We start from the raw sequence: 12,003 nt of genomic DNA on the forward strand, positions 1-12,003 counted from the left end.
AAGCCACGCTTGTACTTGTTTTACTTTGCACACTGGTGTTTACCTGCATTTCTACAGTACATTAAGTGCTCCTAAGCTACCTAAATACTTCATGGAAGTACAGCTTAGAGATACTTATGGAAGCCAAGGATGTCTTTGTTTGCAATTTCTTTTTCACAATTTTTCATAAACTTTGTAATTCACTTTCTTTCAGAGGGAAATACTGTACTTTTTAACTCCATGATACCAATATTTAGCTGTCAGTTAAGACTGTAGACAGGAAAGATATGATCACTTTACAAAATAAGATGGCGGATTAAAATGAACTCCACTTAAAATCTAAACAACAAATAAAATCTAAACAAACAATCTAAACAATCACAACATTGACTTGGGCATTTGTCTGCATAAGCCTACACTATTTTTTTTCTGATAAGCTAAATTATTTTGCTGACTTACTTACTTTTATCAACATTTTTAAAGTGTGATTTATTTTGCGATGGTGCACTTTTACACTGTGGTATTACTGCTTTTACTCAAGTAAAGCATGTGAATACTTCTTCCACCTCCTAAAAGGTAAAGTTAAAGGAGGAAAATAACATGGGATGCCTTTCTGAGCTTCAACCCAGCTTGTGTTTACATTGGGGGAGGTCATAGTTCGCTCACCATCACTGTGGAGAATGTGGTGTGTCCTGTTGAGCAAATGCACACAAGATGAAATACACTTTATTTTAATTATAAGTTTCTCATGTTGCCGAAAGTTTATTCTGCAACTTTAACACATGCTCTCTGGTGTTTGGTGAGCAAACCTGGGGGATATAAGGATTCAGGAGGAGGAGAAGAAGGAGGAGGAGGAGGAGGAGGAGGAGGAGTGTGTGTGGGGGGGTTCAGCTCCTCTAGTAGTGTTGGTGGCCCATTTATCATATCTCCGCCCTCCAGTGTTTCAGCTCCCATGAGGGCGGCTCTTTAAATTGCCTCAAAACTGCTTCTGGCTGGCGCCTTTTTCCACTTATCTGCAAGAGACAAGACACACGTGCTATTTATAGGACGTCGTAGGAGCAAACTTCTCGACCTGCTGGTAAATAATCTAAAAGTTTATTTCTTTTTTTCTAATTTCTTTATTTTATTTTTTTTCAATCTGTCATCTTCCTTTTACAACTCATAACTGTTTTTTTAAAAACGCTGCATGAGCTGGGATTTGGAAAGGGGCGGGCTGTGTGTTGTCTGACGAATAAAAGCTGTAGCCTATAGATCGGCGCAAGGCTTTTAACCGGGTACAACCAGCCAGGCTTAAAGGAAACATTTCGTCTTAAATTTACAGCACAGGGCTATAACCGAGCGACGGAGGTGAGTGCAGGAAAACGCGCACGAAACTTTGCATGCTCACTAAGCCAGGGCCGATTTGTAATGCATTTTACAGAGCTGGAGCTCCGGCGAGGAGAAGGCTGCATGCTTTAAAGGTGAAGCCCGTCTTTTGTTGCTTTGGCCCGGGCTTTCGCCGCCACTGCCGACGCTGCTAACGAACCCAACCAGTTCACTCGCTTGCATTTTTTGTGCCCCCCCTCCCCTTTTTTTTTTAAAAGAATAACGCGAGTGTCAGTGCAGGCTACATTTAGCCTGCAAATCCCACCGAGCACACACCAGCCATTGTGTGCATGTGTGTGTGTATATGTGTGTGTGTGTGTGTGAGTCGATGGGGATCTCTCAGCGGCCCCGGCGTGCAGACATGCCGTGGGATAGTTTCATGCAAGGCCCGATTACTGGCCACAACAACTACAGCAAACGGGCCTCTAAACACGGACGGGTTCAGTAACGGATGGTGTTTTTTAGCGGATTTGTGCGGCCTGCGAACGCATACGGGGTCCCAGCTATATCATGCGAGCCGGTTTCATGTCAATCCCTTGTTTGTGAGGCAGCGTCGGCTGTGTAATGGAGCGCAGATGAGACCGAAATAGACCTGGAAATAAATGCGGATTAATTGAGTCAAACGCGTTACCGGTGCGCGGTCGGCCCGGTCGTTTGTGGTTTGTTGTTGCGGTCACTGAGTTTAACTGCTCCTTGTATGTTTCTCCGTGTGTGTGTGTGTGTGAACTGGACGCCTTGTCTTGCACTAAGCCTGACCGGTGTGATTTACGTCCTAGGTCTGAAAAAGCTAAGCAAACATGAGCGACAAGGGGACAGTCTCACCGAAGGAGAAGGAGGCAACAGAGAAAAGGGGGCGTGGAAGACCCCGCAAGCAGCCCCAGGTAAAAACCTCTGACGTAAGTCGTGCCTTTGCTTACATTTTCTGTGAAAAGTGTCCTGTCAGATTTGCATGTCATGAAAGCACCACTAACCTAAACATAACAATAATATGTAAATTGTGGTTGGGTGGGGGGTGTGAGGGGGGTGGTGATGGAAAGTGTAAAACCAGAAACAAAACAAGCCTTTAGCCCACCTGTTCCAGCTGATGCTCTGGTAGATATTGTTGCAGGTGAGGTGCTCATGCATATCCATGTCATAAGCCCCCTGCTATTCTACCTGAACCCTCAAACAATCATGATATGGCAGCAGCGAGCCCTTGTGACCATTTGCTCACCCCTTTATCAGTGTAAATGTAGTAACCCTGCAACAAACTTCCTGTGTGTCTCACCGGTTTGTAAGCAACCTGTAACCCTACACCTTTAAACTGGTTTTAACCCCCTCCTCCTCACAGCCCACCTCTGCTCGTCATGTAATGGATGACATCGCAGAGTGGAAGCACAGAATGGCCCATAAAGCTGCCAGTCAGCGCAGAGTGTTTTAGTATTGAATTGCTCGGTTGCTATGAGCTGCGGTTGTAAACACTCTAGAAATGTAATGGGAGACAAGTCTGCCATGACATGGCTTACAACCACAAGTTATCACATGAACAAGATGGCGTGTGCTGAATTCACCTTGCATTTGGGAGTTGATGGTAATCCCCAGAGTGCTACTTCAGGTATTCCCCTTCTCTGCGTCTTGGTTTTTGTTTCATTTCTGGCCTTCTAAATGCCATGTGTTTAATCATGGTACTGTTTGTCAGCCAATGTTTACATTTTGTCTTGATGAACAGTTTGACACAACAGGTTGTTTCCATGTCAGACCGTGGCAACCTGTGGCTCTGACCACCTGTCAAGCCTTTAACGCGCATGTCTGTCACACCGACCTTGAATAATGAGCCTGCATGTGGAAGTGTATCAATGTCCATGTTATCTGATGCTCCTAATAATGTTCTGTGCCTTAAAGAAACTCAAATGTTTATGTTGTAAATACTAAAATATTACACGGATATTTTTTGCTGTATGCTGTCTTAACGTTCACTCTTTTGCCTGTCAGGAACCAAGTGGCTCCCCTACTCCAAAGAGGCCCAGAGGACGGCCGAAGGGCAGCAAAAACAAGACAACTGGCAAGGGCAAAGTAAGTCAATGCTGTCTGCAGTCGTGTTTTTACATGGCGGTGAGTCATGATTTCAGCAACAGCTAATGTGCATCCTGAGCAGGGCCGACGTCCATGCCGACGCATTCGTTGTCTCGTCATCTCTTGCGAGCGCTTCCCTTTTCGTAACCCTCGGTTCCTTCTGGCTGATGAACATTTCAACGGTAGCTAACCCCATCCTCTCAGAATTACGTCCTGCTGTTACTTGTGATATATTGGTTAGCTGCTTCCCCTCCTGGTGTCAGAAATAGCCTGGCTAGGGTTTCCCATTATGGAGACCTTGGTTTACTGCCTTATTTTTTTTATTTTTTTTTTGAGTGATGCTCACTCTGTATTTTCTGTCCTCCTGCTTCCTGCAGCTTGTCATGCACAGTGTGGTGCAGGTGCAGAGGCCGCAAGACTGTTTCCAAGCTGACACTAAGCACCCCTCCGCCCCCACCCAGCACACAAGCCCTAGTTCTTCTCTGCCTGTCGTCTCCATAGCAACAACTGATTTTCTCCCTCGCCCCAGCCCTCCAGCTCCCCCGTGCGCTCTGTCTTCGCTGCTATGTACGGGAAAGGGAGAGCCAGAGAGGCAGAGAGAAGCGCACATTACACGTATGATATAGGTTTAGCGGCGAGGGCCAAGCTGCGGAGGGTTTGTGTCTCTGCTCAGTTCCACCAGCTGTCTCTGAGCCTCAGACCAGGTGGCCAGCGAACTGGAGTGCCCTGTGTGCAGTTCCTGTCGGCCTTCCAGATAATAGCCAATGAACCCAATGCCCCCTTTCCGTCTGTCTCATTACAGAGGTACTACTGCCATCTGCAGGCAGCTAGAAGCAGAGCTCTCTGCAAGTGTGTTTTGAAAAGTTTTGGCTTTAACTGAGCGTATCAGCAGGTCACCGAGCTTGAGGATTGCAACAAACTGTATTGCTGTGCCCCACCCATGGCTCTTTTTAACCTTGCACTTTTTTTTCTTTGCTATTTCACAGAAGGCAACAGCAGCCCCATCTGAAGGGGGGAAACGCAGGGGAAGACCTAAGAAGGAGGTAAGAGTCCCCGGTCAAACAGTGCAGCATCAGTGCTCCGATTTGTTTAAACCATTCCTCTCTCCAATTGAATTATGATTGGTGTGACTGTCTGTCAGGCGAAATTGCATTTTCCTAATTCCCTCGTCTGCCTCCTTCCTCTCAGACGAGTCATTTTTTACTCATCACAGCTATTTCAGTTCTTGTGCGTTCATTTAGAGAAACTTTGCTGTTGCATAAGGTCTCTAGTCTCCCAAAAAAAGCCCCATGCAAGGGCAAATCTGAACCTGCATGATGGTCTTCTCCTTTAAGTGCTCCTAACGTTGTTGACTGACAGCCCAACTTTTTTGTGACAGCAAGAATGAGCCGGCAAGCTGTGTACAGCCAGTCAGAAAAGCATGTTTAATCTCGGAAGAAATTGTGGTTTTGTAGTAACATTCTGTCATGTGCATGAGTGGTTAGGGCGTACTCTGAAACAAGCCTGGATTGAATTAGTCACAGAAAGGAATGACCCAAAGTTACCCTCCTAACTATCCCCTCTCATTTTTATGAATGAACATCTTGGGCTGAGTGAGTCTAAGGAGGAAAGGCAAGAGAGCAAAAGCAGGATGCCTCATTGTGACTCACTGCGCTTATGAATCACTCCACTACAGATGGCTCACCCTTCCCCTGGGTGTTCTTCATGCTGCAGTGGTTTATCAAAGAGATTTATAATAACATTTATGTATTTTTTTTTTCATGTTGGTACTCGTGGCTATGAAAAGTAAAAACAGTCACGTTAAGGCATGAATCACAGGCAGCTATTGTTGCTGTATGTTGATGGTGCTTGAGAGGCATTTTCCTTGCTGGCGTAGTATACTGACCGTACTTTCTTTCTTCCTTCCTGTCACAGGAGAAGGAAGAAAAGGCATCCCAGGAATCATCTGAGGAGGAAGAAGAAGAGGACCAGTAATCCGCAACGCATGCTACCTCACTCAACATACTGACTTACTGTTAACCAGAACTGGGCTTTATCTCCAACACCAGTGCCACCACATGACCACTGTTCACGACAAAGCCCCCCTTTGCCAAAAAGAGGGGTTAAACACAGTACAAATATCATGCAACAGCACTGGATAGAACGATGGACCTTGCTCAAAGCATAGATCTAAGAATAACATACAAGGTAACAGCCCTTTTCTCTACATGTCATGTTATCACAAGTCTTTTATACTGGACAAAAGTGTGCTCCAAGGAGCCTGGACGTTTCCATGGTTTCCCCTAAAGATGGTTTATAGGACATTTTCTCTGCTTAAAGGTTACTTATTTGTTATACCCGCATCTGAGATGGTAGGGCATATAGTTTCTCCGTTTTTTTTTGTACTGGACAAAGGTGAATTTTGCCTATACTTTTTTTTTTTTTTTCCTCCCTTGAGTGATTGTGTGAAGTGGTTAACCTATCCTTTGCATCATAGATGGAGTTGAACTTCAGCATTTAGGACAAGAATAGGTAACGGATGGTAGAAGTTTGGGATTTTTTTGGTTTTGTTTTTGTTTTTTTTCCCCTCCTTCATTTCTTAACTGCTTTCACCTGCCCTTTTCGCACCGGCAGAGCAGAGTCCTCTTTACCTTTCTCCACTTCCTGTAGGACAGTTTAGATTTACTTCCACTCAGACTTCCTTTGCGGTCCTCAGCGTGTAGAGGGGGAAATATTAAGTGTATCGTTTAGTAATCAGAATAGTCTGATCAGACTTACTGTTTTTGTTCCTTCGGGTTACATGCCGTTTATTAAGAAAAAAAAATGAGTGTGCTGCTTTTCATGTTATAATAAAACTCAAATCTCTTTGGTATAATGTGTGTTTTTAAGGATACGGTTGGCAGAGTTCTAGGCTGAGAGAGAGCATCAGTGTCGTTTCTTCAGGGAGCTTTTTTCAAATGCTGTTACATTGGCGTCTTTGTCTTCACACGGTCCTCAGTTTCCAAGCGCTCACTCAATCACTCGCAAAGGCAAATTGCAATCGGTCAAACAAGGAGTTTGATTGTAATAGAGGATAGTTGGTGGCACTACTATCCAACAGGGCTGTACGTTTTTCTCTTTTCTTATTCTCATTCCATCTAGCTCTCACGGCTTCATCTAGCTTGGTCCTTCTGTCATCACTTAGTACAGTAATATACTTTCTTAGTCTTTTTGAAGATGTGTGTTGTATGCTGTCTGCTACAGGAAAAAGAAATAAGATGTTTTGTGTATTTTCTAAGTGTCAGGGAACCCGCGGTCACAGTCCACTTAACTGGGTTTTTCCACACACCTAAGCTGCTACAACCTCAGTTACGAAACCCGGAAAACTGCAAGCAGGTGATACAAGGCCTGGAAGTTCATACCTCACTCAACGGCTTACTTTACCATATAATTGCATTTAACTGGTTTTCTGTTGTTTTTAAATGTAACCTCTAGCATGAGTTGGCAAGATGTCGTTATTACAAAGTTTGTGTATGTTTTTTTTTTTTGTTTGTTTTGTTTTTTTTAACCTGACTGTAATTGAGGTATCTTAAGATATCAAGTTTGTGATTTTTGTGTGTGCGTACGCGGCACGTCTTCGCTCGTTCATAACCGGAGCTTGCAGACAGGTTGTATTAAATGTGTGAAGCAAGTCAGGGAGACCTGTCAGCTTGACAACTGTGTTCGCTGACTGTGGTAGATTAGCAGGTGTGTTTTTATCCGTTTAAAAAAAAAATCTTCTGGTGCACTGAAATATTGGTTCAGATTTTCATGGACAAATGTTTGTGTGTTTGTGATAGACTGGGCGCTCTTTCCACTTAACCGTTCTGTTGGCCTCAGTGTGTCTGGCACTACGACACACAGCCACTCTCGACATACTCCTACAATGGTCATTTCATGTCTCTTTTCAGCATCCTCCAACTACTCTTGACAGTATCAGTCATTTTACATAGCAACATCTTGCATCTATTCATTTACATACTGTAAACTCAACAGGATGGGATCATTCTTTTTAATGTACACCGTATATAAATGTACAATGTCTATATTTCTATGGTGCCCTACAACAATTTGTATCAGAAATGGTCAATAAAGAGAATTTTTCTTTGTCAGATTTCTGTCACTCTTTGCAAAGCTTTTATCCATCACATTTTCAGCCAAAGGCTCGAGCACACATGGAGGTTAACGTTTGTAATATTCTTAACAGCATGTGGGCTCCTTAAATAAACTGCGACTAACGATTACAACACAAAAGACAAACTGAGATTACATCATTTACATGTTCAAGGTTTAAACCAGCCCATCAATTCTCCCGCAAAGCCAAAAACAAACTGGCACAACAGACTGAAAGTGAAACTTTATAACCAAATTCACATTTACAGCAGTAGTTCTTTGACTTTTCAAGTGCAACTTGAAATCAGAGCGTTCCATTAAATTCACCAGGCGTTTGACCAGTGCAAATGTCATATGACTATGAGGAGTGAGATGCAAAGAGGACCGGGGAGCACCAAGGAACACGTTCTATAGAAAACATCCATGTGAAAGCTCATTCTGAGATGAGATGTCATACCTGAAACCATGAAGTTTAGTTTAGTTATTATCTGTCCAACACATTTATATTCACAATCACTACCATACATGTTCAGCTGTAAGAACAGTTCAACAGTTCTCTCGTATTTAGTTTACATTCATAGATGCAAGGCAAATAAAGGACTGGAAAGGCTGTAACCCATCAAGGAAAAAAAAAAAGAGGTTTCCTGAGTGCTTGATACAGTCAGACCTATGGCATTCATCTGAACAGACTCTTCAGCTCGAGGTAAATCTGTACTGGTGCCATGCCTTGTAGACAGGACATATTTAGGGCACTAGTCACGACTCATTTGGGGATGAAAGGAGGATGGTGTTATTTACTTCCATATCTGGTTTCTCATGCCATTGATAAGAGTCACAGGATTTGGCCAACTGCAAAAATATCCGGATCTTGTGGCAGCTAATTAAAACCAAAGAGGGTGTGACTCAAAAAGAAACTGGAATAAAACTGGAATAAGAAGCTAATTCCGTTTTTATCTATATTAAACTTTGAATTTGAAACTCTTTTTGTGAGTGATGCTGCAGTATGTCACGTCAGCAAATGTGACTGTTGGGAGTTTAATGCAGTTCATAAAAGAAGCAATGTTTGTTATTAAAGCACTGCAAACAAGGTGTGCACAACAACCTATCAAGGCAATGATCACAAATTCTCTTACAGGGATTGATGATTTTCTAACTAGTGCAGAACAGTCATCTCTTACCACACTGTAAACACAGCCCCTAAATTCTAATTGCTAGATTTGCCTACTGCAACCCACAGGAACAAAACTGCTTGCCACATGCCACCCACAACAACACTGTGAATGTAAACAACCAAGTAAACCAGGCAGAAGCTGTATTTTTAAAATGCATCCCACCTTTCTGAACTTTGAGTCATGTCTCTGAAAACCACAGTCAAATGTCTGAATAAATAATTTCAAATAAATAAGTTTAAGGTACTGCGTCAGATAGGCACACAGGACTGGCATCAGACCCACACAGATGAGCACAGATGTTACTCTGTCTGTACATAAAACAGGAAAGAACAAAGATGCTGACTGTGGCTGATGTACTCAGAGATAACGGCAGAGGGTAGCGAAGACAAACAACACAAAGAAAGTCTTGTGCATGACTTCAGAAATGACTGATGTTTGTCTCCACACTGGAAATGTTCTGTGCCATGGTTTGCCAACATCATGCACTGACGTCTTTGGTCAGAAGAGGGCGTCGCTGTGAATAACTTCTGGCCCAACCTTGTACAATCTGAGGACATAAAATGCAAAGTTTAGTTTAGAATACTCATTTTTAAAAGACATAACTTAAATAGGATAGGATTTCGTTCTCAATAGCATATGTAAAACAGCAAGTGTGTGACACTTTCTCAGCACTGGATTAGTCAGGGTCAGTAGTAATCCAGTAAAAGTAAGTGGACAAAAACAAATTCAAGTGATTTGGGTGAAGTGAGCCTTTAAGGACAACAGCCTCTTAAACCAATACAGAACTTGACTTATGGCTTTGTTCTCCACATGTCACATCTTCACAACTGTTAAGTAAAACAACAGTGATGAGCAACTTTGTCCCTGGTCAATAGTGCCACCTGGTGTTTCTCATGGCTCAATGCATGAATTTTGACAGGAATCCAAAAGGCCTGTAACTTTCATTTAAATATTTGTATTCTATCCATAACCATCTATTTCTATCTCTTCTAATTCTAGACTATTCCTTGTACCAGTAGGACCGGCAGCTTCCTTCCCAGTAGCATCGGAGAAGGTTCCAAGGCAGGTAAGACATGTTTGGAACTGAAATTAGCCACTGACTGCTTTTTGAGGGATTACAGGTCGAATAAAATGAAGTACAGCAACATTTCCACTATACTACTACAACTATTACAACTGTCTAGTATACACTTTGTAGTTTTTTTTTCCATGTGTAGGAGGAAGTCACTAACCAATTGAGGAACTGCTGTGAATGATGCAAAAAAAGGACAACCGCAAAAGTGACAAAAAAATGCGTTGTGAGAAAACAAGGTTGCAGTAGATATGTCTTTAGTTTCAATTGTGGTCAGTTGTATGAAAGCATCTGCCATGCTTAATCAAACTGTCTACAATTAAAAAGAAGGCCTATCTTCTTCACAGTAGCAGAGTAACTTGTCCTACTTGCAGGTAAAAAGTGTCCCAGAAAATTCAAAACTTCAAAAGTTTGAAAGCCAATTGGTGCATCATACCCTCGTGTCTTCTTCTCTCCACATTTCTTGCTCTGCTTCATTAAGTTCCTCTGAAGGATCATATGTGTAAACTGGCAACAGCTGATGACGGAGTCTATCAATTCTGAGAGACAAAATGAAATCAATCATGAATACTCATTAATCATTTAATTAATCAACAGAAAGAAGTGAAGCAATCCAGTTTATCACAAAGCACTGCACCATAAAATGAAGGTATACAGATTAAAGGTCTTACCTCCTTCTCCTGCGTATATACATGACCTGAAACAAATTAAACGACGATTATTACATAAATTGTGTACAAGAAGGTCTCTTAATTCCGACTACTGTGCCTTTTTATTTTGCTTTGTGTTGGTCATCTCATGTCAAACGACTTACCACAGCTGCAGCTATTCCAATGGTGGTGATGAGAAGAAAAGGTACCAACACATAGCCGACTGCCACATCCCCATCGACGATGGCAGGAGGCTGAGTTGTGCTGTTCATTGCATATGTTCAGGAAGCGAGGACACGGGGGGGGCTGCTTGTTGCGGGGCCCTTACAGGCAGCAAACCCCGTCCCTGTGGCAGAGACCGTGCAGCGACTCTTTTCTTACGCTGCCCGCTTGTTGTTTATGCCTCATCCTCGTCGTTCATGTGACTCCCACATGGTATCGCCCCCCTCCCTAATCAGCGAGAAATCTGAGGGACCGTGGAAATAAAAGAATTTCCATTTACAATCAAGGAAGATTTAAGGTCATATTGTTGCAAATAAGTTACCAAACCAAGCTGCTTCGCTCCGTGCCAGTTTAGCTAATGTAACAATTCAGTGCGATATAAAAAGTTAATGTGTTCGGTTAGCAAGTATCATAACAAGCCACTTTTTCTTGCTGCTGGGGCCAGTCGGCTTGTTGACATTTGCTCTTATCTGCTCTTTTGACTACCGCAGAGGGATCTTCCTAACTAACCTAAATTAAACTATAAGAACTGCAGTCAGGTATACTAACTCCACATAGACTTAACGGCTACAAACCTCAGGAGCGCTAAGCAAGCTAGTAAACACAGCTAACATCACCGTTAGCTGCGCCGGGTAGGTGACACTGTTACTGACAACTAGTTTTTATCGCACATACATGCTGAAACAAATCCTCTGCATCAAGGCGAGCTCTATCGACAGAGAGAATACCTGTTTTTCGTTTACGAAATATTGGAGGAAATTTCCACTCAGTGTCCAACGCGCAGAGTCTTCTTTGAGAGTTACGTTACCTTAGATTTCGCAGGGAGCTCGTCTTCAGCCACAACAGTACCACTTCCTGCCCGAGTCCGTCAGAATAAAAGTGGTATTACACACAAATGCTATATCCCAAAATACACTCTGCCTCGACGTGTACTTGTACACTTGTACTATCCGTATATTATCATTTTTATCGACATACATATTGGGAATATTTAGTTCCACTCATGTGATGCATTTGCTGTCCAAAGCTTTTTGAACTATATCACAATTTACCCGGAAGCAGCTATATCGCAAAGCTTGCTCCACACACGAAAGAAAATAACGATGAAACCTTATTCTTCTAAGGCCTGTATGCACAACACGTCTCGTATAAAATAACTTTTATCAAACAGAATTAGATCCTATAGTAAAATTTGTCTCGTTGTATCTTCACTGTGTTTGCTGCAGGTTCAGTCATTGTTTTTGCACCGTCAGTCTGTTGCCACTAGATGTCACTACACATAAGAGCTAAAAACTGGGCATTGTTATGGGTAAAATTTGTATTTTCTCAAAAACATGTAAATGTTGGATATTCAGTTACAACAGTATTGTGTGTTTAGTTG

The 12,003-nt window shown here is 42.6% G+C and overlaps 2 protein-coding genes across 9 annotated transcripts; one reads left to right on the forward strand and one right to left on the reverse strand.

Annotated features, from left to right (window-relative positions):
- The first annotated feature begins 902 nt into the window (after nt 1-902).
- hmga1a (high mobility group AT-hook 1a) lies at nt 903-7,505 on the forward strand. 6 transcript variants are annotated; one of them, XM_046396938.1, is made up of 5 exons: nt 903-1,057; nt 2,121-2,240; nt 3,316-3,396; nt 4,383-4,439; nt 5,311-7,505. In XM_046396938.1, exons 2-5 carry the CDS (start codon nt 2,142-2,144, stop codon nt 5,368-5,370), a joined length of 297 nt encoding a protein of 98 aa, XP_046252894.1. In that variant the 5' UTR covers nt 903-1,057; nt 2,121-2,141; the 3' UTR covers nt 5,371-7,505. The 6 variants fall into 6 exon arrangements, with proteins under 6 accessions (XP_046252894.1, XP_046252897.1, XP_046252892.1 ...); XM_046396941.1 differs by having other exon boundaries at nt 2,121-2,225; XM_046396936.1 differs by lacking the exon at nt 903-1,057 and adding an exon at nt 1,077-1,326.
- A 233-nt stretch (nt 7,506-7,738) lies between these two features.
- On the reverse strand, nt 7,739-11,572 carry smim29 (small integral membrane protein 29). Of its 3 annotated transcripts, none has more exons than XM_046396934.1 (5): nt 11,431-11,572; nt 10,565-10,866; nt 10,422-10,447; nt 10,187-10,289; nt 7,739-9,225 (listed from the first exon to the last, which is right to left on the reverse strand). In XM_046396934.1, exons 2-5 carry the CDS (start codon nt 10,670-10,672, stop codon nt 9,157-9,159), a joined length of 306 nt encoding a protein of 101 aa, XP_046252890.1. In that variant the 5' UTR covers nt 10,673-10,866; nt 11,431-11,572; the 3' UTR covers nt 7,739-9,156. The 3 variants fall into 3 exon arrangements, with proteins under 3 accessions (XP_046252890.1, XP_046252889.1, XP_046252891.1); XM_046396933.1 differs by having other exon boundaries at nt 11,351-11,502; XM_046396935.1 differs by lacking the exon at nt 11,431-11,572 and adding an exon at nt 11,198-11,326.
- Between the last annotated feature and the right edge of the window lie 431 nt (nt 11,573-12,003).

Source organism: Scatophagus argus, chromosome 8 (genome assembly GCF_020382885.2).
Source record: "Scatophagus argus isolate fScaArg1 chromosome 8, fScaArg1.pri, whole genome shotgun sequence".
Classification (NCBI taxonomy): Eukaryota; Metazoa; Chordata; class Actinopteri; family Scatophagidae; genus Scatophagus; species Scatophagus argus.

Bases quoted from the DNA above. Each gene is read 5' to 3' on its own strand.
- hmga1a (XM_046396938.1), top strand. From the start codon at position 2,142: ATGAGCGACAAGGGGACAGTCTCACCGAAGGAGAAGGAGGCAACAGAG. The intron at 2,241-3,315 runs GTAAGTCGTGCC...TTTGCCTGTCAG, and splicing joins CCCAGGTAAAAACCTCTGAC to GAACCAAGTGGCTCCCCTAC. The intron at 3,397-4,382 runs GTAAGTCAATGC...GCTATTTCACAG, and splicing joins AGACAACTGGCAAGGGCAAA to AAGGCAACAGCAGCCCCATC.
- smim29 (XM_046396934.1), bottom strand. From the start codon at position 10,672: ATGAACAGCACAACTCAGCCTCCTGCCATCGTCGATGGGGATGTGGCA. The intron at 10,448-10,564 runs GTAAGTCGTTTG...AATTTGTTTCAG, and splicing joins TTGGAATAGCTGCAGCTGTG to GTCATGTATATACGCAGGAG. The intron at 9,226-10,186 runs GTATGATGCACC...TTATGTCCTCAG, and splicing joins GGAGAGAAGAAGACACGAGG to ATTGTACAAGGTTGGGCCAG.